Source organism: Rhinolophus sinicus, linkage group LG01 (genome assembly GCF_036562045.2).
Source record: "Rhinolophus sinicus isolate RSC01 linkage group LG01, ASM3656204v1, whole genome shotgun sequence".
Taxonomy (NCBI): Eukaryota; Metazoa; Chordata; class Mammalia; order Chiroptera; family Rhinolophidae; genus Rhinolophus; species Rhinolophus sinicus.
Window position 1 is genome coordinate 100,408,474 of NC_133751.1, and position 26,239 is coordinate 100,434,712.

At 36.7% G+C, this 26,239-nt stretch overlaps 1 protein-coding gene across 2 annotated transcripts in view; it reads left to right on the top strand.

Annotated features, from left to right (window-relative positions):
- Nucleotides 1–1,922: 1,922 nt before the first annotated feature.
- LOC109456504 (ceruloplasmin) overlaps nucleotides 1,923–26,239 on the top strand; it is a 60,488-nt gene continuing 36,171 nt past the window's right edge. For both annotated transcript variants that reach the window (XM_074333832.1, XM_019748836.2), the window contains exons 1-9: nucleotides 1,923–2,467; nucleotides 9,816–10,063; nucleotides 11,837–12,049; nucleotides 13,052–13,225; nucleotides 14,977–15,231; nucleotides 16,223–16,394; nucleotides 17,683–17,822; nucleotides 18,980–19,126; nucleotides 20,661–20,875. In XM_074333832.1, coding sequence (XP_074189933.1) covers nucleotides 2,322–2,467; nucleotides 9,816–10,063; nucleotides 11,837–12,049; nucleotides 13,052–13,225; nucleotides 14,977–15,231; nucleotides 16,223–16,394; nucleotides 17,683–17,822; nucleotides 18,980–19,126; nucleotides 20,661–20,875 — 1,710 coding nt within the window. In that variant the 5' untranslated portion in view covers nucleotides 1,923–2,321. The remainder of the gene's footprint in view (nucleotides 2,468–9,815; nucleotides 10,064–11,836; nucleotides 12,050–13,051; nucleotides 13,226–14,976; nucleotides 15,232–16,222; nucleotides 16,395–17,682; nucleotides 17,823–18,979; nucleotides 19,127–20,660; nucleotides 20,876–26,239) is intronic.

The following is a 26,239-nucleotide window of genomic DNA, read 5'->3' on the forward strand; positions in this document are numbered from 1 at the left end:
ACTGGATAAGAAAACATAACCCTTACATATGCTGCTTACAAGAGACTCACTTCAGATTGACAGACACACAGAGAGAAAGTAAAGAAATAGAAAAAGATGTTTCATGAAAATAGAGATTACAAAAAGATCTGGGGTAGCAATTCTTACACCAGAAAAAATAGACTTTAAAACAAAGGCTATGGGCTGGCCCTGTGGCTCAGGCAGTTGGAGCCCCGTGCTCCTAATGCCAAGGTTGCCGGTGCGATTCCCACATGGGCCAGTTAGCTGTGCCCTCTACAGCTAAGATTGTGAACAACAGCTCTCCCTGGAGCTGGAGCTTGGCTGTGGTGAGCACCTGGAGGTCTGCATGAGCTGCCATGGGCTACTGTGTGCTGCCAGGAGCGGCCAGTGGCCAATGTAAGTGGCCAGCAACCATTGTGAGCTGCTGGCAGCCAGCAAGAGCTTTAGCAGCTGACCGACTGCCTCAGCAGAGGGGTTGGGAGCCCAAGGCTCATAATAACAGCATGGGCCAGAGAGCTGTGTCCTGCACTAGACTGAGAAACAACGGCTTGAACCAGAGTGACAGGGGAGGTGGAAAAAGGGGGGAGAAAAGGCTATAACAAGAGACAAAGAAGGACCCAATAAGCCCACATTGGGTGTTTATCGAAAGAAACCCAAAACGGTGTTTCGAGGGGACATGTGCATCCATATGTTCATTGCATTGCAGCAGTGTTTGCAATGGCCAAGATGTGGAGGGAGCTGGGGTGTCCTTCGATGGATGAATGAATAAGGAGGAGGTGATACATATGTACAATAGAATATTGCTCGGCTGTGAAAGGGAATGGATTCTTGTCATCTGCAGCGGCATGGACGGACCTGGAGGGTATTGTGCCGAGTGGAGTGTCAGACAGAGAAAGACAGATGCAATGTGATTTCGCTTATATGTGGAATCTAAAGAACAAAACAAACAAACAAACAAACAAACAAAACAGAAACAAACTCAGAGACACAGAGAACATTTTGATGGCTGCCAGATGGGAGGGGTTTGTGTGGGTGAAAAAAGGGGAAGAAATTAAAAGGTACAAGTTGGTTGTTACACAGTGGTCATGGTGATGTAGGGTATAGCGTAAGGAACATAGCCAATAATATTGTAGTAACTATGTATGGTGTCACACGGGTACTAGATTTGTTAGTGTGATAAATGGGAGGGGGTTAAGGGACAGGATGAAAAAGTGAAGGGCTTAAAAAAATAAAAATTGGAAGTTACAAAAAAGGCATGGGGACATAAATAAAACATAGGGAATATAGTCAATGATATGGTAATAACTATGTATAGTGCCAGGTGGGTACTAGACTAGTCAGGGGGATCACTTCTTAAATGACATAAATGTCTAACCACTATGCTGTACACCCGAAATTAATATAAAATAATATTGAATGTCAACTGTAAATGAAAAATTTTAAAAAGGAGGGAAAGGTAAAGGTGAATAAGAAGTCCACATTTCCAGGTGTAAAATAAGTCCTGGGGTCATAATATATCCCCGTGGGAGATATAGTCAATAATATTGTGATAGCACGGTACGGTGTCAGATGGTAGCTGGACTTATCATGGTGATCACTTTTTTTAGATATATAAATCTAAACGATGGTGTACACCTGAAACTAATATAATATTGTATGTTCACTATATTATCAATAAAAATTGTTAAGACAGAATTATCAACCTCTATTATGCTCTCCTACTGATTTGCATGTAACAGTACAGAATAATCTGGTAAACTCACTAATCTGGCAAATGTGTTAGGAGCTTACAAAATAGATAAATCCTTCAAAATAAAATATGTCATGCTAAAAATAAATCATGTCTCATATCTTAAAGTTGCAATGAAATATTATTAGGCTTTTTGAAAGTAAAGAACTACATGTTCTGTTCCAGTTTGCATAATTTTCAATTTACTAGAAGCTCACAGTGTGCAGGGCATTGTACTGTGGCATATTGTTGGAGGAACAAAAGGAGCATTTAGAGATGATCTCTGCCCTCCTGGAAGTTCCACAGTGAATGGAAGAGGCACATAGCTATGCACACTCTAGTCCCTCCAGCAATAATTGTTGACTTTTTATTTGTAATCAGAGAAGCTTGGCAATGGAAAGCTATGTTTTTTTTTTCTGGGTTTACGAGAACTGAACTGAAGTGGAAAATGTTATTTGCTTTAACGAAACAATTTACTCTTATGCAACGTTAAATTGTGTCAATCAAGCAAATAAAGGAAGAAAGCCTTATTTATAAAATTGCCTGCTTCTGATTTCACTTTGTTGCTTCTCAGCTCCAAGAAGGGGGAAAAATGAAGATTTTGCTTCTGAGTATTTTTCTGTTTTTATATACTACCACAGCCTGGGCAAAAGATAAACATTATTACATTGGAATTATTGAAACAACCTGGAACTATGCCTCTGACAATGGTGAAAAGAAACTTATTTCAGTTGACACGTAAGTCACTATTTTTATTGTTTATAGACCAAATTTATAAATTATCAATTTGAAAATACAGCCAATAACACGAAATATTTCTTTAACTTTTTATGTGCAGAAACTGCAAAACATGGACTTGAAACCTAAGATATGTTAATAAATGCCCCCTAAATTCCTGGGTATTTTTTTTATTTTATTTTGAGAGGCTGCCCTGCTCCTATCTCCTTGGTCCCAGGGAAATGTGTGGGCTTCTTATTACCTCCTCTGTTTGTTATTGCATCGCCTATCAGGGTTTAGTCCTTTGGTGTGTTTATGCATTCTTTAATTTAAAATAATGACTGTATAAAATGTTATGTTTATTATATACCATTTATTGATTATTGGTGGTAAGGATAAAATTTTAATCCTTTAAAACATCATTTATAGAAATCAAATACAATTTTAACAAATATCACTGTGTCTAATACTTTTTGGATGATTCTGGACAATTAATTGAGTTCGTCTCTCTCAGCTTCAGCATCCTAATCTGCAAAATGAAGGTAATAAGAATACCTAATAAGAGCATTTGAAGAGTGGGTGCTTGTAAAGCTTTTATTACAGTGCTTGGCAGATGATATATGTGCAAAAAAATGTGATCTATTTATTATGAGGCCTCTCCCCAAACTCTATGCAACTTTAATGTTTTCATGTTTCAGTTCAAAGCCCCCTTATTTCAAGCAATAGTCACCATACAGAAATACAAGAATATAGTTCTCCTTGAATTTTTTTGTAATGGAAGTTTACCTATACTGAGATCCTCATTTTTAATAATGTTAACAAACATTTACCACCAAATTGAAATATAGCATTCAAAGGCATTGTTCATTACATTTAAAAATGTATCTTCATGGTGATAAAGCACAAATGAGCCCAATGACCATCACTTGCTAATACTGTATCTTTAAAAATAGCAAAACAAGTATGCCAAATTTTATAGTTGTTGAATGTTTTGGGGTATATACTAGTCTTATTAATTTTATGTGTGTTTGAAGTTTTTCACAGTAAAAAAATAAATACATAGATGATAGTAGTATCTAATTGTTAAGTTATTAATTTAGTAATATACAGGAAGGAAAGTTTCTGACCTAAAAATAACTGATTGTAAATAAAACTAATACATCTTGCAATTATTTTTTAATGTGGTTTTGAGGTAGTATTGTCTTCTTAGTACTGTGACATATTTTCATGGTTTCACCAAAGCCATCATTTTGTGTAACTTCAGTATGTTCCCTGATTAAATGTAATGTAAATTATATGCGGTTTCTATAGGGAAACCAGATATATTTATAAAAAAAAAAGTACTGCCCTACTTCATGCTCCCACCCACCATCCTTCTGCTATTACTCATGATCAAAAATCAAATCAGTATAGATGATGTAATACAGAATTGTACACCTGAAATCTATGTCATTTTACTAACAATTGTCACCCCAATAAATTTTAAAAAATCAAATCAGGTTTATTGGGCATAAACTAACTGCAAGACATTGCACTGAGCATGATTCAATAAAGAAGTTTCTAATTCCAGAAATTAGAGAATAGAAGAGCGAGGGAATTCGTTAAGATTTTTTGGGGGGAGCGGGGATGGATGAGAAAAGAATTCTTTTGTTTGTAAATACTCTCGTGTCCTCTCTGTGCTAGGGAGGTTATGCTATATACATCGGTTTCAACAGCCTAGTCACGCAAACTCTAGATGACACTGCTTACTCTGTCTGTGATTTTTTTTTAATGCATCTGAACAGCGAACGTTGACTAGAGCTTCAGCAATTTTGCCAATACTGTACTAAACTTTTTGTATGGATAAGTTGAGTTAAGCTTTATGCCCCCCTCTTTGTCTCCGATTGCCAGCATGTCCAGCTGTCTTAGTGAAGGCTGCTATAACTAAATGCCACAGACTGGGTAGCTTATCAACAACAGAAATTTACTCCTCACGGTGCCGGAGCCTGGGAAGTCCCAGATCAAGGTGCCAGCATGGTCTTGCTCTATTGAGAGCTCTCTTCCTGGTTCCTAGTCTTTTCACTGTGTCCTCACACAGTGACAGAGGCTAAGGATCTCTGGAGCTTCTTTTATGAGGTACTGTACTTATCCCACTCGTGAGGGCTCCATCCTGATAACCTAAGCACTTCCTAAAGGGCCCATCTCCCAAAACCATCACATTAGAGGCTAGGATTTCAACATCTGAATTTGGGGGAAGACATAAATATTCATACCACAATACAAACCCAGTCAGCAAGGGATGATGGGATATCACCAGTTATAACTGGCACTCCTTGTCCTGTGAAGGCCTAAAAGGAGTGGAGATAAGTACGCTGAGAAACAAGGTTGAAAGAGTGCAAGATGGGTGTTAGGCAGAGAATTAGGTTTAAGCTGACGTTGGCCTTGAAGATCTGGGACAATGAAGAGGAAAGGATGTATTGAGATGACAGGAACTCCATCTGTTACCTTCACTGCTGGGTCACCTGTACCTGGAACATAAGAGACACTAAATTAATATTTGTGAATAACTGAAAATAAATAAATAAAAGGTATATAGGGAGCTAGAAGAAATTACAGGGTGTGTTGTAAAAACTTTCACTTGTTCCTAATGTGGACAGATTCACACTGTGGAATAAATCAGACAATAGAATGAAATAGAAAAAATCAGTTTAAGGAGTTATGCACAGGGTTAGTGAAACTGAAAACATTACCAGATATTAAGAGAGAAATGTATGGATTTTTTTTTTTTTGGTATGGATTTTTTTACTGGGAAAATAGTTTACCTCTCTTGTGTTAATAGCAATGATACTTATTTCTAATGGAATGAGATGGAAAGTATTGTTATATTCAGTAGTGCCACTTATTAAGGTGAATGCCTTATCTGTTACTTCAACAAATTAATAAATAGAGATTTTATAAAATATAGTTTTCTGCTCCTAAATTGTTTATATTTAAATAATAATAAGAGACATACATATAAAAGCAATTAGTAAACACAGCAGTGTGTTCTGGGTCTATAGTAGGCACTAATCAAATATTTATTGTGTTTATTAGCTATATAATGGCAACAAAAAATAATACTCCTGACTCCTGTTATCTTCAGGTTAATTTTTTTCCTGGTAACATATATATGTGCGTGTGTGTGCTTAAAATTCTTGTGGTTAAAATTCTTTAAGGACAAGAACAGCTATCACAAAACCCTTTGCACTGACTTTGTAGGCTCTCACTCAGGCTTGGTGACTCTTATTTAACATACAGACAATCCTAGTTTTTCAGCCCATCGTAGTTTTGAGAAATTAGTGAAGATGTCATTATAAGCAGAACCAGTCATGAAGAAGAAATAGCAGCTCAAACCCTGACCAAACAGAGGACAAACTAGGAACCTTTCACCCTATAGTAGAGTGATAACTATTATAATTATGACACTAAGTGAACAGAATACCTAAAGTATTCAACAAATGTTAACAGTTACTATTATTATCAGAAAAAAAAAGCTGAAATTTTTTTCAGTATCCCGTTTAAACAAATAGGAAAGCAAACAAAATATTTTTAAGTAAAACATTTTCACTGAAGGTATTCATTTCACCCCTTCAAAAATGGTCTTAAAATTTTTATATGATTCTTAAAGAGGTACAATTATTAGCTAAAATAATCTGGAAAAAGTCAGTTATAATGACTCATTCTCCAAGGTTGCCAAATAAAAAAATAGCAAGCAATAGTTGATACAAATGCTTCATACAGGACTGCCGGTGGGAAGGAGCTAATTAAGCAGCTATAAGATTTCACACTTTTCAAACTCTCTAATCTATTGTCACAGTTACTATTTTCCCTGAGAATGGATACAAAAGAAGGTTGACAAATGGATTGTGTATTCATGTTGTGCCAGTGAAGCCAGGCTGGTTAGGACCTTGTGCCCTGTACACCAAAGTTGAGTCTCTGTCTACCAGTTAATTTTTGACTTTTTCCCTTGTGATTCCAATGTGTAGCAGGCAGACTTTTTTAAATGGTCCTCAAAGATGTCCTACCCTAAATCTCCAGAATACTACGTATAATGAGATATCACTCCTATGACTTATTTATGTTATAGTCGATGGCACAGTTGACTGTAAAATAGGGAGGTGACCTGGGTGGGACCAATCTAAAGCAGAGAATTCCCTAGTGGAAGAAGAAGAAGTCAGAGAGATTCAAAGAGATTTGAGGGGGATTCAGCAAACTGTTGCTGGCTTGCAGATGGAAGGGGGCATTTGAGAAGGAATGCAGGTGGCTTTAAGGAATGAGGAGAGGTCCTCGACTGACAGCCCATAAGGAAACTGAGATTTATATCCTACAGACTCAATGAACTGAATTTTGTTAACAACACAGATGAGCCTGGAAGTGGATTTTTCCACAGAGCCTCCAGACGAGCATGCAGCCCCGCCAACATCTTGTGATGACTTGAGTAGAGAACCCAGTCATGCCTTGCCAGACTTCTGACCCACAGAACTATGAAATAATAAACGGATGTTGTTTTAAGCTGCTAAGTGATAATTTTTTATGCAGCAATAGGAAACTAATATACTATGTCTCAATTAATGAAACCAAGAACCCAGAAGTTTTTCTTATTTATTACCCACATTTTAGTAACCGTCTGTACATAAACTGAGTGCATTCTGAATTTATGGGAGGGAATAGCATTATCATTATCTTATTAAGGCAGTGTAAAAATTTTTTTTAATTCCCCTACCATTAAAACTCACTTCTGTGTCTGAATCTACCAGAAATTATAGGAGTCAGCTATAGGATTATAGAAACTGGGTACTAAAAAGGAGGGATGTGATTATGGAGAGGGGTCATATTTATTTTAATGAGTAGAAAAAAAGCATGTTACAATTGTCAACAGGAAGAACTACAATTAATGTGAATTGTTTCTTTAGGTCAAAGAACAACTATAAAAGATTCTCTTGATAAAATATCTGACTGGCAAACTTCCTGTAAGCTTCCAGTCACTGACCTTTTGTCCCCAAGCTGTACTTTTGAAATTAAATAAATATCCCCTGATGACCCTTTGACCTTCCTTTGGAGACAGAATATAAGCAAATAGTCCTTCCCCAAAGTATCACCTGATGTGAAATATTTCTCAATTTGGTTAAGACTTAATTTTGTTTCATCCAAAAAGACAAGATGAGAAATATATTTTGCATATTGTTGTGTATATAAAGGAATTCCAAATGTTAAAAACCCTGAATATACTATAACTTCAGATCAACTATTTTAAAGGTAATTTTCACCCCTCCCCCAAAATCATTGTACACAAAAAAATAAACCTCAAAGTTTAGGCAATGCTCCTCCTATTTCAGGAAGTGATTAATACAGGAGAATTTCAATGCAATGAAAGCATTTTGACAAAACCCGCTGCTATTGAAATGGGATGTGATATAATCCTAAGTGCTTTAGAGTCACATTCAGAAAATATAATTGCTCACTGCATTTAAATGAAACCGTAAGAATTAGTGAGCTATTTTTAAACTTTGGCCTTCTGTAAGATGTATATCAAGGGGCATGGTAGAACACGGATTAGAATCTCTATATATGTATCATGGGGACCAATCTCCTAGCAACAGATACTGGAGAAAATTTACCCTGGGCTTAGCCGGACCTTGTGTTGTGAGATTGGGTGCTCCAGGTTCTCCTGAAGGGACCGAGGGGGCTTCCGTCTCTGCCCTGTAAGCTTTGCAGCTGCAGCTGTGTGCCTGACTGAAACCGTACTCTTGCTGACCTTCTCTCAGTATGGACTGGATGAATCTGCCTTTTATCTGAGTGGCTTTCAGTGCCTTAGAATTGTGCTGCTGTGAAAACATCTGCTTATTAAAACGACTCCCGTCCACACTAATGCTGCAGTTTGGGAAGAAGAATTCCCACCCCTGCCCTGCTGTTTGTCCATGCATCTTGATATCCCTGAAGCTTCTCTGAGCCTTCCTGAATTTGTTCTTCTATTTTGTTGTAAAAAACAATCAGAAAATGAAAGAGAAATGAAGGCATAAACATGGATTCGCCACCCCACACGGGGTACAAAAGATGTCACTGCTTAGGTCCTCTTCCCCAAGGATAGGGAAAGGTGACCCTATCTCATTCATGTTTAAGTGAACAATTTGAGACTCCTGGAGTTTACACAATCCAGGGAAACTGGAGTATTTGGTATATGGTAACAACTCTGACATGCTCATCGTCAAAGCCCTCTGGCCAATCCAGAGACAATGGCTCTGCTGTTTTCAACACCTATTCCCACTGCCCAAACTCTGCCAGCAGGACCCCTGCCAAAACTCCAGCATTGAGGCTTAATCTGATGCCCCCACGCAAACACACCAACAGTGGCCTGACAACCACCAGATCTGGTCTGGATACAGACCCTGCCACTTTTCTGTCTCTTGGTCTCAAGGAATCCCACTGCCTCTGGGACTGGACAGCTCTCTTCCCCTTCACCTTCGAGCCTCCCCACTCAGGCTGCTCATGAGCCCAAAGCAGCATCTGAACACAGTGGAGTGGGGCAGGGTTCTTAGTAAATGCAGATGCCCATTTCCCCACCCCAGACACATGCAATCAGAATCACTGGGGCTGGACCCCAAGAACTTGTATTTTATCAAGGTCATGAGTAGATTCCTACACACATTAAAACTTAAGAAAGTGTAGTCTAGATCCCTGCATTTTATAAAAGCTGGATCTTTAAACTCTGCAACAACAAAAATCAAGAGTTCCCTGACAAGTCCTACTCTTGTCTTGAATGGAAAGGAAAATGTCTCTCACTCTTTCCAATGAGCTTACGGCTGGGGAAACAAGATGATGTTTATTCTTTAATCAGGTTATTTGGGCCTCATAGGGGTGGAAAATGGTAAAGCATCAAAGGTCACTGAAGCGAAAGTAGGCAAACACACACCACACACACACACACACACACACACACACACACACTTTGGTGTCTCAAATATCCAGATTGATTGCATATAAACTCAAACTTTTCCAGTAGCTAAAAGAGGTACATCATACATGAGAAATGTCTTTATTTTAATATTTCACTTTAATTTTGTATTCTATTCCTCAATGCCTCCATGTTTTAATATGAAAATCTTGTAGAAAATACTCTGGTAAGATGCACCATATTTTCATGGCACCTTTACAGATGGCTCTCTGCCTCATATCTGATGTGAGACACATCACATCATCAAAACAACAGGGCTAAGTGACCTCTTCGTTTCATGTAGGCATCCCTACAACAATGGGCAAACATTTAATGTGATATGGTCATTAATTTCTCTTTAATTTAATGTTATCCCAGGAATGATGGCTTCTGATAGAGTTGTCTTCTTTTCCTTTGCAGGGAACACGCCAATATCTATCTTCAAAGTGGCCCCAATAGAATTGGAAGATTATACAAGAAGGCCCTTTATCTTCAGTACACAGATGGAAACTTTACGACGACTATAGCAAAACCTGACTGGCTGGGGTTTTTGGGACCTATTATCAAAGCAGAAACTGAAGATAACGTTTTTATACATTTAAAAAACTTTGCCTCTAGGCCCTACACTTTTCATGCACATGGGATAACATACCAAAAGGAACATGAGGGTAAGTTCAGCTCATACTCCAGCTGGAATTTCCTCTTACTTTTCAGTAGGAACACTTTTTAACTTCTAAGAATATAGATTCCTCTTCTGAGTGAGACCTGTAAGTATGTTGTCTAGCTCTAAACTGTTTTATTGTAAGTATTTTGGTTCATCATAATATGGCTGTGTTTCTCTTGGTTGCACTCGTTTGTGTGAAGTGTCAATGTGATAGGATTTCTGGGTGGACACATATAATGAGAGGCAGTGAGAGCTGGGCCAGTGTCCAACTTCTTTCCAGCCAAATAGTCAGAATAAGAAAAATAAGCAGTGTACGTGAAGGTCTAGAAAAGGCAAATATCCAGAAGGAAGAAACAGGACTCAAGACGGAGACTGTCTTATCTTTGAAGTTCCTACATGTAAACATACTGTGGCCATGGTCACCTCCCATCCTAACTTTGGATAAACTGTCCCAGCTAAGGCAGCATAGGTAGTCTCATACACCAGCCAAATGGTACAGGTGGCTGGATGACCCCAGAGTCACATCTGAGACACAGTTAGCCAAAAGGTCATTTGACTGTAGGACTTGGAAGCCTTAATGATGGTTCGGGAAGAACAAAGATTAGTTTTGGTGACTGTTATCTAATTCTTAGTACTTGATGATGATGATGATGAAAAGAGTTGGTGCTTTGTTGTGGTTAAGAGTAAGGGCTTCAAAATTAGCAGACCAAGGTTCAGGTGCAACCTTGCCTTTTACTGACTGAATGATCTTGGGCAAGTTACTTAAATTCTCTGTGTTTCAGTTTCTTCACCTATAAAACAGGGACAATGACAGTATGTAGTAATCTTTCAAGAAATGTCAACAATTATCATAAGTAAAAATGCTGAGGCCATTATACAGTTCATCAAAATTACAAGGATCAACTCTGAAAATTAAGATAAAATCAGTTTGATTACTAGTCTTCTCTTGTAAAGAGTTATTGTTTTAGAAGGTGAATGTTTTAAACCACGTATTTTTGGTTCATTTTTCTGAACCCACCAAGTACATTCATAACATAAAGGTTGACTACCATCTTATTTCTTTTTAAAAATTTCATAGTACATTAGGGTATGAATCATTTTTAAAGTTTGATCGTTGTACTGTGGCTATGTAAAAGAAAAAAGTTCTTGTCTTTTAGCGATACATACTTGTGTATTTAAGAATGAAATGATATGATGTCTAGGATTTACTTTAAAATAATTAGATGGTGATGGAATGATGGAGATAAGAGTTGGTGGGGATATAGATGAAACAAGGTTGGTCTCGAGTTGGTCATTATTAAAGCTGGGTTGATGGGTACATGGAGGTTCATCATATTATTCTCTCAACTTTTGCATATGTTTGGAAATTTACAAAATTAAAAAAATTCCGTGGTTACTTCACAGGTAAAAATCTGATATTATATAAAATATTTCAAAGTATAGGAAAAGGTAGGCATTTGTTCATAATTCCATAACGTGACCCCAGGGCAAAGTGGTTCTTTAAATTGCAAACCAAAAGTCACTATGCTCCTGATATATCTGTTACTGCTCCCTGAAGACTCAGTCAAGTATGAAAAGTAATGACAAAATTTTCTGGGAAGCTTCCTTTAGTTATTAGTCTCTTATTCTTCTGTGTTCAAAGAGGACATCACTGTACCCCCAAGGGTCACATACTAGATGTTGAAAAAATGTTTGCTGCATGAATTAATAAACATCCATTCTCTCATTTAAGTTCAAATACATTCAACTTGCAATTTCATTGCATGTTGTTTCCTAGGAGCTGTCTATCCTGATAACACCACAGATTTTCATAAAGCAGATGATAAAGTGTATCCAGGTGAGCAATATACATACATAATGCAAGCCACCCAAGAACAAAGTCCTGGTGAGCAAGACAGCAATTGCGTGACCAGGATTTACCACTCCCACATTGATGCTCCAAGAGATATTGCTTCAGGACTCATCGGACCTTTAATAATCTGTAAAAAAGGTACATTATCTCATTTTTGCTCATGATATACGACCAAAAAATGAGAGACAGGGCAGCTTGTTCATTTTCAAATATAAATCAAGTCTTCTGTGTTGTGACTGAGTAGGTAAGGTAGAAAGGCAGTGAGTCTAAAAAAAGGGGAGGAAAGAGCAGGGCAGGATAAGGAGAAGAAGGGGTAAGTGGGACAACCATCCATACACATTGCTAAGCTGCAGAAAATGTGCTGTCCTTGGGGTCAGGTTTGCTGTAGCTCACTTTACAGTAGTGTTAACGAGCTATGTGACTTTACCAAATGTGACTCCCTCGTGGCACTCCATGGTGACACAGCTCTGGTTATCTGTTTTGTGTTGGTAAATATAATATCAAAATATCTATTTCTAACATCATGAAAAAGACATCATAGCTCAAGAGCTTGAAATCTAATTCTTACTTGAACAATCATTAGTTACCTGCGAAGACCTGTTGTCTCAGCTGTGGCTATATGCATCAGAAGACGTATATACATGTATGAATTCCAGCCTTCTCATTGGCCAAAAAGCGTTGTATAGTTGGGTGGTCAGTGAACATTCAAACATATGAGTGTCTGCCAAGCTCAGAATACTGAACATAAAACGTCCTAAAATAAATAAATAAACAAACAAATAAATAAATAAATAAATAAAACATCCTAAGTGTTACCATGTTTGTAAAACAGAAGTGACTAGTCCAGATTTATTAGGGAAATAAATACTAAAATTTCTTAAAACAGTAAATCATGTTAAAATCCATGCTAAAGATTAAAATAGTACTTTTCTTTTTTTTTTCTTTTTTTAATTTTTATTGGGGAACAGTGTGTTTTTCTAGGATCCATCAGCTCCAAGTCGAGTCATTGTTTTTTTCAATCTAGTTGTGGAGGCTCACTGGCCCATGTGGGAATCAAACTGGCAAACTGGGTGTTATGAGCACTGTGCTCTAACCAACTGAGCCAACCTGCTGCCCCTAAAATAGTAATTTTCACTTCAGGTTCTCTGGATAAAGAAAAAGAAAAAAATATTGACCAAGAATTTGTGGTGATGTTTTCTGTGGTGGATGAAAATTTCAGCTGGTACCTAGATGAAAACATTAAAACCTACTGCTCTGAACCAGAGAAAGTTGACCGAGATGACGAAGACTTCCAGGAGAGTAACAGAATGTACTGTAAGATTACTAACGACGTGTTTATCTTCTTTTTCTTGATCCATTAATTCTGCTAGGTTTATTCCCTCACCTAAGTGGTTTCTAATCTGTGGTTCTCATAACAAAGCATATTGGATGTGCAAATTCATATTCAGCTAAACAGGTCAAATCAAAACTCTAAACCAGATAGTCAGATTCACAAATTGTTCCCAAACTGATAATGATAAAACATCACCAATTATGGTTTAATGCATATGTATGTTATATTTCTATATTTATTTATCCTCCAAACTCATTCTAAAAATTATTTGAGGCAGCCTAAAATTATTAACCTAAATGCTTATAATTATGCTTATACATTAAAGCATCGAACTATATTTAGGAAAATAGTTCTAAAAAGTATTTCTTTTACATATACCTTGTCCCTCTGCCCTCTTTTCTTCTAGAAATGCTTCCTTTACTTCATAGGCTTCTTCTTAGTTATCAGAGACCGAGTAATGAGCTTAGTAAGATTCTCTGTCATTCAAAATTTGCATAGGAAATCAAATCCCTTAGCCTCAACTAGACCAATAAGTATAGGTTCTTGTTTGCTTCTATGTAACTTCTTCAAAATAACCTTTAATAAGAAACTGAGAATACAAAAATTATTGAAATACCAAAGCAGAGAACTAAATTTATTAAGAAAGTACAGATTTTTGTTTCCAACTTTTGCATATTTTGGCTGGAAGATCCTCTTTCCATACTTTAATTCTGCCTGTTATGTGTCAACAAAAATAGATGTTAGAAAAAGTACTCAGAATTCTAGTGTGGACGGGTCTGCTTTGGTGTCCCAGTTGCATCTGGTGCTTTTACGGTGCTTCCCAGAACCACCCAGTTTGAACAGGGATGTTAAGTTTCTTGAAAGAGTCTCAGGCCATTTGCTTTTGAACTTTTAGGTCTTTGTGGCTCTGGTCTTTGATCCCTACTGTTCTTCCCCTGCATTTTTTTTCTCCTTCATATTTCTTCTATTTTGTTTTTCAATCTTTTTAAAAAAGCTTCCCTTGTGTCCTTATTTCAAAAGCAATCCATATGCACTGCAGAAAATTGGAAAAGTTCTGATACGCAAACAGAAAACATTGAAATCTCCCATAGTACTACCACCAATATAATGAATGATCAATTATTAAATAAACTTTAGTCTTTTTCTATGCACTATATGTGTATATATTCTGTATATATGCACACATTTGTATTTACAAATACACACGTGTACAGACCAATGTATATAGTTATAACAAAAAGAGCAAATAGGTTTCATCTTCAGTGTTGTGTTCATCTGCTAATATTGTGTTAAAAGAATCCTGAGGCTGGATTCAGGTCCATATTTAAAGAGTGCTGTGATTGATTAGTAATACCGGGGATGCCAAAAAAATGTATACAAGTGGACACTTCGGTCAACCTTGCTCAAGCAGTAGTTCGCCATAATCACAAGTGTCTGGACACTGATGGCAACCACTTTCAGCACCTCTTGTAATTGTGGAAGTCAAACGTCACTTGTATTCATCTTTTGTTATTGGTATATATTAAGTATAAGAATTTTAATAGTTTTTTCCTTTCTTAAAATATGTGTACATTTTTTGGCACCCTCTGTATGTGGGTATGAAAGAGAGAGGAATAGCAGCGTACATGCCAGATAGTTTCCATTGCACATTGACCCAGTTTCTCTAGAGGTAGCTATCACTGACCCAGGCACTAACATCTGTTAGTCACAATCTCTACTCTTGACTTAACAGCTGTGAATGGATATGCTTTTGGAAGTCTCCCAGGACTCTCCATGTGTGCCGAGGACAGAGTGAAATGGTATCTTTTTGGTATGGGTAATGAAGTTGACGTGCATGCAGCTTTCTTCCATGGCCAAACATTGACTAACAAGAACTACCGTGTTGATACAATCAATCTCTTTCCTGCAACCCTCTTTGATGCTTTCATGGTGGCCCAGAACCCTGGAGAATGGATGCTTAGCTGTCAGAATCTAAACCATCTGAAAGGTAGGTCATCTCTACCTGAAATTAGACATCAGCTAAAAAAAGGTCATGTCTCAGTTACCTTACAAATGGGGTGATTATTGGTAATCAGAATCTACCTTTGGAATGATGTGAGCTCTGAACTGGTAATTTTATTCCTATGATGGTATGTATCATAATGTAATAAAAAAAGAGTGAGAGACTGGAACATTTATAAAGTGATGAAATCTGAAAATACATTAATTTTGAAATAGAACAATTGGCCCTAAAAGTATAGTACTGCATATAGAGTCTCAACATTGTAAAATACACAATATTGTAAACACCATAACATTTATATGTTGTGCTGAAAATTAGACTTTTTTTTTACTTGGCTCTATCAAATACCACCAACTTTGTTCTTTCTTTGAGTCCAGCTATTCCTTGGTTTAACTCGATAAATGCTTTCTGTATCTCTTTCATATAGTATGATAAAACATTCCTAGTCATTGAAAGATATCAGTTTGTAATATTGTGCTCCTTAAAGAAATGAGGTTGAATCTGGATTTTTGTGTATGTTACTATGACCTTCAAATGTAATCTCACCTACCAAATATGACCTTGGCCACCGAAGGCCTAGTATAACAGGTGCACAGCAATTTTGTGTGAGAGAACAACTATAGAGGCTCTCCCCTACCTTTTAAAATATGGCAAAGCCTCTCTTCTTTGTTTATCTAGTGTGTCATTTTTCTCATGAAAAGACCTCTTATGTGAAAGCCCACAGAAACTGGTACTATATTTTTGAAAACATCACTGATTAAGATCTCTCCTCTATGTTGTATACAGAAATGTAAAAAAAAAAAAAAAAACTGCTTGAATTTTCCATCAGTAATTTATAATTGTTTGCTCTGGTTTATAATATTGTTACTAGCTGTCTATTCCTTCAGTGTGCATCTGTCATGTTACCAGCAATGTTGACAGGGCAACAGGAGAAACACTGGCTCCATTAACACATCTCTTTCTGTGTGGTTTTCAGCTGGGTTGCAGGCCTTTTTCCAGGTACAAGACTGTCACAAGCCTTCCTCAGAGGATGACATCCGTGGGAAAAACGTTAGATATTACTACATTGCTGCTGAGGAAATCATCTGGAACTATGCACCCTCCAACATAGACACCTTCACCAAAGAAAACTTAACAGCACCTGAAAGGTAATTCAGAAAAAGACTGTTATTTCAAAATATGTGTGTGCCTCCCCCTAAAAAATCATAAAAGGTTCATTTAGCAATTAAAATTTGAATTGGTACCTAAAATTGAGTAACTAGGTTGCTCAATATTTATTCAAGTGTTTGGGATGAGCCCAAGTTTGAGAACTGTGACTTTTGAGTCTATGAAAAAAGGTGAGTTTAAAGTTATCAAATGTTTAACAGAATCCAAAAACAAACAAACAAACAAAACCCCTCAACAACACTGAATACAATTAGATCAATTCATTTCTTTTTCATTTCCGAAACACAGCATTGTACAATCCAGCAGCATTAAGTACATTCATAAGATTGTACAATTATCAACAGTATTCATTTCCAGAAATTTCTCATCAGTTCAAATAGAAACTCTGTGCCTATTAAACAATAACTCTCCAACCCCTGATAACATTTATCCTACTTTCTGTCTTCATAAATTTGCTTATTTCAGGTACCTTATACAAGTGAAATCATACAATACTTGTCCATTTTTTTGGTCTGGCTTATCTCACTTAGCATATTTATAAGGTTCATTCATGTTTTAGCATGTATCAGAATTTTATTCCTCTTTAAGGCTGAATAATATTCCATTGGATGCATAAACCACATTTTATTTATTTATCTATCTGTTGATGGACATTTGGGTTGTTTGCAGCTTTTGACTGTTGTGAATAATGCTGCTATAAATATTGGAGTACAAGTATTTGTTTAGGTCCCTGTTTTAAATTATTTTGGATTTACACCAGAAAGTGAAATTGCTGAATCATATGGTAATTCTATTTTTAATTTTTTGAGGAACTGCCATACTTTTTCCCATAGTGGCTGCACCATCTTACATTCCTACCAACAGTATGCAAGGGTTCCAATTTATCCACATCCTCGTCAACACCTGGACACCTAGCTGGTGTCAATATGTGATAAGCAGTAGCTGCTGTATTTTTAAACATTTTATAATTTATTAAAAAGATTCCATTTCAGAACAATTTATTAACTGTCAAGGGTTGACATGGGCCCTCTCGAATTCTTTTCACTTCATTCGAAAAAGTGACACTTCTATGCTGTTATTCTCGACTCCTTAAGTGAACAACCTTCCATGAAGTGGGCTAGCACTTCTGTTGAATAATTTGATAAGTCATGGGTCATAAGTATCTCTACGAACCGGTCAGAATTTTTCTTTTCAATTAGTATCCTCTGTGAATACCTGCTTGCTGTTTGGCATTTAACTCCAGCGGTTAAACCCTTTGTCTTTTGGTAGTGCTTCAGAGGTATTTTTTGAACAAGGTCCTACAAGAATTGGAGGCTCTTATAAAAAGCTGGTTTATCGTGAGTACACAGATGCCTCCTTCACAAACCGAAAAGAGAGAGGCCTTGAAGAGGAACACCTTGGCATCCTGGGTAAGTCTATGCAGAACATATACGACTGCTGCGCTCTTCCCCTGGGCCCCACTAACCTCAGAAAGAACAGAAACGTCAGGACCCACAGCAAGACTTCTGGGAATAAACTGGGGACATAAAGATCAATCATTAGTAAAATGCAGCAGCTAATTACTTTTCCAAATGTACGTTACCAACAGTAAATCTTTATCATTAAAAACCATGTTAACTTCGAATGAGGATTTTTTTTCTCTTCAAAGAGGTAAGGGGAATTATGTGTTCATTGACATTGTTTAAATAGACAAAGAAACTGTTAGCTTCTGCTCTTAGCTAAAGATACATCCCCTTAGAAATAAATTCCAGGCTACTAGTGCGACGGCTGGTTTTGTCTTAGAGTTCTGTGGGGTGCCCTCAGGGACAGCCCAGAAACCCCTCTCTCTGCTCAGGCAGAAGAGCAGAGTGAGTGGATTCAGACCACCCTCCCTCCTCACCTGTTAGCTGTGTGACCTTTGCAAGTACTCAATTTTCTGTGCCTTCTATAAAACGGGAACAATAGTATTAATAACAATACTAGTCCTTACCTCATAAAGTTGTTGTAAGGATTAAATGAGTCAATTCACATAAACACTCAGAAGAGAACATAGGAAACCCTCAATAAATAGCATTTGATGTATTACATAAATATTTATGTACTACATACTAGGTTTTTATTCTATATTTGGTGACAATGTTAATTTTGGTGATTGAAAATCCACCCCAGTGTCACTCTTCATAGCCAAGACAATTTAATTTACCGCTTTTGGGTGGACAAGGTTTATAGCAGGCCCCTGGCTCTTGAGATAAACAACACACAGCTAGCCAACACAACACCATGGTGAGGAGGGCAAAGACACTCTGAATAGTTTTATTTGTAAATGGATAAAGCTTGTGAACTGACTTGGGTAAAAAGGACAACAAATTTCATTAACCTGAAGTTAAATCTGAGAGCCATTCTCATCTCTTTCCAGCCTCACCATGTCGAAATGATAGTGGACTTTTAAAAACCAAGTGTTCTGTGTGCCACAGATAAGCATGTTGTTCACAGTGGTTCTTGCCAGAAGACAAGCCAAAGAAAACAAGTGTCTTATGTATTCTGCATGTTATATACCAAGGGAGGATAACAGTCTCTTCTTCCCTAGGTCCTGTCATTTGGGCGGAGGTGGGAGACACCATCAAAGTCACTTTCCATAACAAAGGAGAACACCCCCTCAGTATTGAGCCAGTTGGGCTGAGAGTCAGTAAGAGCAACGAGGGCACATACTACGCTTCCAACCCCCAGAGTAAAAGTGAGTACAGCACTCGGTAACAAATCACCAATGTTGACGAATCCACTGTGCCACTACCTCAGGAAAACGGTCCTTCACAACTGAAGGCAAGAGCTTCCGAGGTAACTGCTCATATACCATTCTCCGGCCTCATGGCAGGAAGCAAGTAAACCTCTTCTCCGTCCATTTCCGTTGGTTTATGGAATTCTGACCCTCCTTCACCGAATGATTATTGACAATGCTGCTAGTAACTTATTTGGATTGCAAGTAAACATTTCTGGAGTACCATTAGGGTAATTTTTAAATTCGAAAAATGTTCTTGCAATTATAAGAAGATTAGTTTCTCGTTTTAGAATATTTGAAAATATAAAAAGGTAGAGCCAAAAATATTATCCGTAGTTCTATAGACAACCACCATTATATTTATATGTAATTTGTACACTCTTTCATCTCTGAACATATAATGTGTATTTAAATGTGGTTGAGGTCATAGTATATGAGTATAAAAGAGTTTCTTCTAATTTTGTGCTTAGTTTCTTTTCTTAGCATTGTAAGCATTTTACAAATATAGTTTTCATGATACAAAATATTCCACTATGTGGGTGTACTTAGGTATTTTTATATGTCAAGGCTGACCAATGAAGACTAGTGGCTTTGCCACCACTTGCAGTGTGACCCTGGACACGTTATTCAGTCCTTCTAACCTCAGTTTCCTCAAATGTAAAACTGGGAGATTTGAACAGAGCCATCTCTGCCAGCTTCCTTTCAGTTCTAAAATTATTTTCATGTCAGTTTTGTTCAATAGAAAATTCATTGATTATCCCCTATTTCCAGGTGTTGTTCTAGCTGATGGAAATAATAGTCAACATTTGCCTTCAAAAAGGTTACTTTCTGTTTGGAGGAGGGATACACACAACATAACACGAAAGGTGCAGGGACTTTCTCCGGGATTGTCAGAGCACAAAGAGAGGCACTGTCTTAGTCTGTTCAGGCTGCTGAAACTAAACACCACAGGCTGGTGGGCTGACAAGCAACAGAAATTTATTTCTCACAGTTCCAGACATTGGAAGTCCAAGATCGAGATGCCAGCATGGCTGGGAGAGGGCCTTCTTCCGGCTCTCAGACCTTATTGTATCTTCACATGGGGAAAAGGGCTAGAGAGCTCTGTGGGGTCTCTCTTACAAGGGCCCTGAGCCATTCAGGAGGGCTCCATTCTCACGACCTAATCACCTCCCAAAGGCCCCACCTCCAAACACTGTCACATCATGCATCAGGATCCCCATTGTATAAATTTGGGGGTTGGGGGACACAAACATTCAGATTGTAGGCAGGCACCAGTCTCAGATGGAGGTTTAGAGGCTTCCTGTAAGAAATCACACCCATTAGTGACCTGACACAGGAGCACAAGTAGGATTCTATTCAAGTAGAATTCCATTCTAATTAGTAATAAGGAGCTCAGAAGGGGGGTGTTCTAGACTAAATCCAGTCCACTTTGTGGCTCAAGTGAGCATCTTAGAGCGTACACTTAACCTCACCAATGTGACCTTTCTCCCAGGAGAGCCTCCTCCTTCAGCCTCCCATGTGGGACCCAAAGAAACATTCACCTATGAATGGACTGTCCCCAAAGAAGTGGGACCCACTTACAAAGACCCTGTCTGTATAGCAAAGATGTATTATTCTGCTGTGGATCCCACCAAAGATATATTTACTGGACTTATTGGGCCAATGAAAATATGCAGGGAAGGAAGTTTACAGGCAAATGGGAGACAGGTAAGTCCAATTAAGGAAATGAAAATGATTTCCCGACCCCTTTGAATTATCATTATTATAAGGGAAATTCTGGGTTTTGAGGCAGTGAGGATTCTACACATAATGTTTATTATAAAATTGTCTCAGGCTTATAAGATCTGTATGGTGCAGAAATTCTCTGGTTAACATGATTGTTCCAAGATGAGTTGGAAACAAAGTTTTCCTTGGAATCCAAGGTCTTTTATAATGCAATTAGACTTCCACACACACATAAAAAATTGCCTGCTAATGATATTAAGTTATTCAACATTCACTGAGGAAAATATTGCTGAAAATATGTTTTAGAATTGAGAAAATGACTCTTTGATAGAAATACCTAAGCTCATTGTTGTTTTTATATCTAAAATAAAGATTTTAATATGAAGCTTTAAAAGATAAGAACTTCTTTTAAAATGCCTTTAATATAATTATCACACCTTAAAATCATCACCGTAATTCCTTAATATCATCAAATTTCCAATTATTGTTAACATTTCCCCAATTGTCTTCTAATTGTTTCAAGTTTGTTTGAATCAGTACCCAAATAATTCACACATTACCATTAGTTGATAAGTTTCTCAAGATATTTTCTTGAATTTTTTCTGTTGCAAGGGTCATTTATCCTACAGAAGTTTCCCATGTCTAGATTTTACTGATTCTATTCCTATCTTGTCATTCACTGTGTTTCTTTCTCTTTCCCTCTATTTCCTATAAATCAGTAGCGATATCTACAGACTTGATCAAATTCAGGGTAGTTTTTTGGGGTGGTTTTTTTTTGTAAAGTGACTTCATGTGTGGTGCTGGGTACTTCTATCAGGGAATAGATACTATATAATTATCTCTCAATTGGAGGCGTTATCAGCCACTGATAACCATTTCCTAGATTCATAAACTAACCAGGTATTGCACAATAGTAATAGTCTGATTCCATCATTTCTTCTTTGTTTATTAGCTAGTCTACTTCTATAGACAGAAACTTCCCTTAATGGATTATTTGGTTACCTCGAGGTACATGTTATATACGAAAGGAATGAAAAAAGCCCTTTGTTTACACTTTTTTTTACATGAATTTAGTAGTCTTTGAAGTTTCTTTGCTTTCTAGTATAAAAAACAATTTCAGGTTCATATTGCACAGTTCACATTCCATACCTAGAATCAGCCATTTCTCCCAAAAAGCTCTGGTTCTTTTCAGTAAGAAATTATTTTTAGAACCACAATCAGGGTACTATTTGTGCTCATTGCTATTGGGTTAATTATTGTTTCTAGGCCTTTTCAGTGGGCAGAACTGGAAACAAAAATTTTAAGATAAAATTCATCATGAGTTTATACTGATACCTTCTATTCAATTCAGATTTAAAGATTTTTTTTGGTTGTTTTCTTTACTTAATTTCATTGATCTTACATCTGTATCTCCCTTCAACTGCACTGAAAAATCTTCGTTCTCAATGACACCAACATAACTGTTCACTCAATTCATCCCATAATACACACACAACAGTCTCATAGTCACAATTATATCACTGCAGCCAACAACATAATTACTGAAAACAGTTTAAGATTTGTTTGCAGACCTTTTTGTCCTTAGAGTAGGTCCCACTAGGGATGTTCAGTCAACTTACAGATTTAACGTCACTTGGAACATTTCCTCTCTGGCTGTTTTGTCACACACAGGATACACAGGTTTATTTAATTTATTTTACTTCTTCTTTTTTTTTTGGGGGGGAGGGTTGCTTTTAACACTTTAACATTGTTTTATAATTATGTAAAATATTTACCTGGTTCCAACACCAAATCTATAAAGAGAGGTACAGTCAAACAAGTGTAGCTTCTATTCTTTCTCCCTTCTCACCTCAGGTAACTTTCTCTCACTACAGATGACTTTGTTTTAACTATATAGTTTACTCTTTTATTTATTTATTTATTTATTTATTTATTTATTTATTTATTATTTTTATTGACTTTATTTTCTTAGAGCACGTCAAGATTCACAGCAAAATCAAGGATAAAGCAGAGAGATTTCCCATAAGCCCCCTACTCCATACACATCCCCACCACAGTGGTACATCTGTTAAAATTGATGAAACCTACCTCACACATCATTTATCAGACAAAGTCAGTCGTTTACATTATATTTCACTCTTGGTGTTAACATTCTATGCGTGTGGACAAATGTATAATGACATGTACCCATCATTATACTATCGTACAGAGTATTTTCACCGCCCTAAACATTCTCTGTGCTCCACTTATTTATCCCTTTGCCTCAACCCCAACCCCTGGCAACCACTGGTCTTTTACTATCTCCATAGTTTTTTTGCCTTTTCCAGAATGTCGTATAGTTGGAATCGTACAGTATGTAGCCTTTCCAGATTGGCTTCTTTCAGTTACTAGTATGCATTTATGTTTCCTCTGAGTCTTTTCATGGCTTGATAGCTCATTTCTTTTTAGCACTGAATAATATGCCATTGTCTGGAGGTTTATTTATTATAGTTTATTTATTCATTCACCTGCTGAAGAACATTTTGGTTACTTCCAAGTTTTAGCATTCATGAATAAAGCTGCTATAAACACCCATATGCAGGTTTTTGTGTGGGCATAAGTTTTCAACTCCTTTCGTACAATTAAGTTCGCGAACTTTCCACAGTGTAAGTGCATGGTGGAAAGTTTGCGAACTTAATTGTCTGACTTCAATGTTTAGTTCTGTAAGAGACCACCAAACTGTCTTCCAAAGTGGCCTGAACCATTTTCCATTCCACCAGTAATAAAAGAGAATTCCTGTTGTTCCACATCCTTATCAGCATTTGGTGTTGTCACCGTTCCATATTTTAGTCATTTTAATAGGGGTGTAGTGGTATCTTATTATTATTTAAATTTGCATTTCCCTAATGACATATGATGTGGAACATTTTTTCATATGCTTATTTAGCATGTGTATATTTTCTTTGGTGAGGTGTCTGTTAAGGTCTTTTGCCCATTTGTTAATTGGTTTGCTTGCTTTCTTAATGTTGAGTTTTAAGAGTTCTTTGTGGTCTAGACAACAGTACTTTATGAGATGTGTCTTTTACAAATATTTTCTCCCAGTCTGGGGCTTACCTTCTCACTCTCTCAACAATTATCTTCACAGAACATAAAATTTAACTTTAATGAAATCCAGCTTATCAATTCTTTCCTTCGTGGATTGTGACTTTTGTGTTTTATCTAAAAAGTTATCACTATATCCAAGGTCATCTAGATTTTCTCCTATGTTATCTCCTAGTAGTTTTATGATTTTGCCTTTACATTTAGATCTGTGATCCATTTTGAGTTACTTTTTGTGAAGTGTAAGTTCTGTGTCTAGATCCTTTTTTTTTATGCATGCAGATGTCCAGTTGTTCCAGCACCATTTGTTGAAAGGACTATCTTTGCTCCATTGTTTTGCCTTTGCTCCTTTGTCAGAGATCAACTGACTAAATTTATGTAGGTCTATTTTGGAGCTCTATTCTTTCCATTGATCTATTGTCTATTATTTTGTAGTACCATACTGTCTTGATTAATGCAGTGTTATAGTAAGTTTTGAAGTTGGCAAGTCCTCCAACTTTGTTCTTCAATATTGAATTGGCTATTCTGGGTCTTTTACCTCTCCATACAAATTTTAGAATCAGTTTGTTGATATCCACAAATAATGTGATTTTAATTGGAATTGCATTGAATCTATAGATCAGGTTGGGAAGAACTGACAACTTGACAGTTTTGAGTCGTCCCATCCGTGAATATGGAATATCTTCCTATTAATTCAGTTCTTCTTTAATTTCATTCACCAGAGTTATAGTTTTTCTCATATAGATGTTGAACATATTTTGTTAGATTTATGCCTAAATATAAATATTTCATTTGGGGGAATGCCAATATAAATGGTATTATTTTTTATTTCAAATTCCACCTGCTCACTGCTGGTATATAGGAATGGTTGACTTTTGTATATTAATCTTGTATCCTGCAACCTTGCTGTAATTGTTTATTAGTTACAAGAGTTTCTTTATTGATCCTTTGGATTTTCTACATAGATGATAATGTCTTTTGTAAATAAAAGCAGTTTTATTATAGTTCTTTCTTCCCAATCTGTACGCCTTTCATTTTTTTCCTGTCTTATTGCATGAACTAGGACTTCCAGTATACTGTTGAAAAGGAGTGGTAGGAACAGACATCCTTGTCTTGTACCTGGTTTTAGTGGGAAAATTTTTTGTTTCACACCATTAAATATAATGTTAGCAGTAGGTTTTGTTTCTTTTTTGTTGTTGTTGTTTGTGTTTTTTTGTTGTCTGTTTGTTTGTTTGTTTTTGGGGGCGGGAATATTGGGGAACAGTGTGTTTTTCCAGGACCCATCAGCTCCCAGTCAAATCGTTGTTTTCAATCTAGTTGTGGAGGGCGCAGCTCACTGGCCCATGTGGGAATTGAACCAAGGACCTTTGTATTACGAGCACTGTGCTCTAACCAACTGAGCCAACCAGCCACCCAGCAGTAGTTTTTTATGTAGATATTTTTGAGTTAAGGAAGCTTCTTTACTCCTAGCTTACCGAGAGTTCTTAATCATGAATGGGTGTTGGATTTTACTAAATGCTTTTTTCATATCTCTGATCATGTGATTTTTTTCTTCTTTAAGTATTGATTTGATGACTTACATTAACTGATGTTTGAATGTTGAACCAGCCTTACATATCTGGGATAAATCCCACTTGGTCATGGCATATAATTATTTTTATACATTGTTGGATTTGATTTGCTAATATTTTGGGGGATATTTTACATTGATGTTCATTAGTGATATTGGTCTGTAGTTTTCTTTTGTTGTAATGTCTTTGTCTCATTTTGCTATTAGAGTAAGGCTAGCATTTTAGAATGAAATAAGAACTATTCTCTCTTCTTCTGTCCTCTGAAAAAGATTGTAGAGAATTGGTATGATGTCTTCCTTAAATGTTTGGTAGAATTCACCAATGAATCAGTCTGGGCCTGGTGTTTTCTGTTTTAAAAAGTTATTAGTTATTGATTCAATTTCTCTAGTAGATATAAGCCTATTCAGATTGTCTATTTGTTCTTGTGTGAGTTTTGGCAAATTGTATTTTTCAAGGAATTGATCCATTTTATCTAGGTGATCAAACTTATTGGCATAGAATTGTTTATAGTATTCCTTTATTGTCCATATTGTCCTCTAATATCCATAGGATCAGTAGTGATGGCCCATGTTTCATTTCTGATAATAGTAATTTGTCTTCCTTTTTATTTGATTTCACACAAAAGAAATTAAAATTTTAATTTGTTTTCTTTCTCTGAAAATGGGAAACTTAATTTCTTTTAATTAGAAAATTTTTA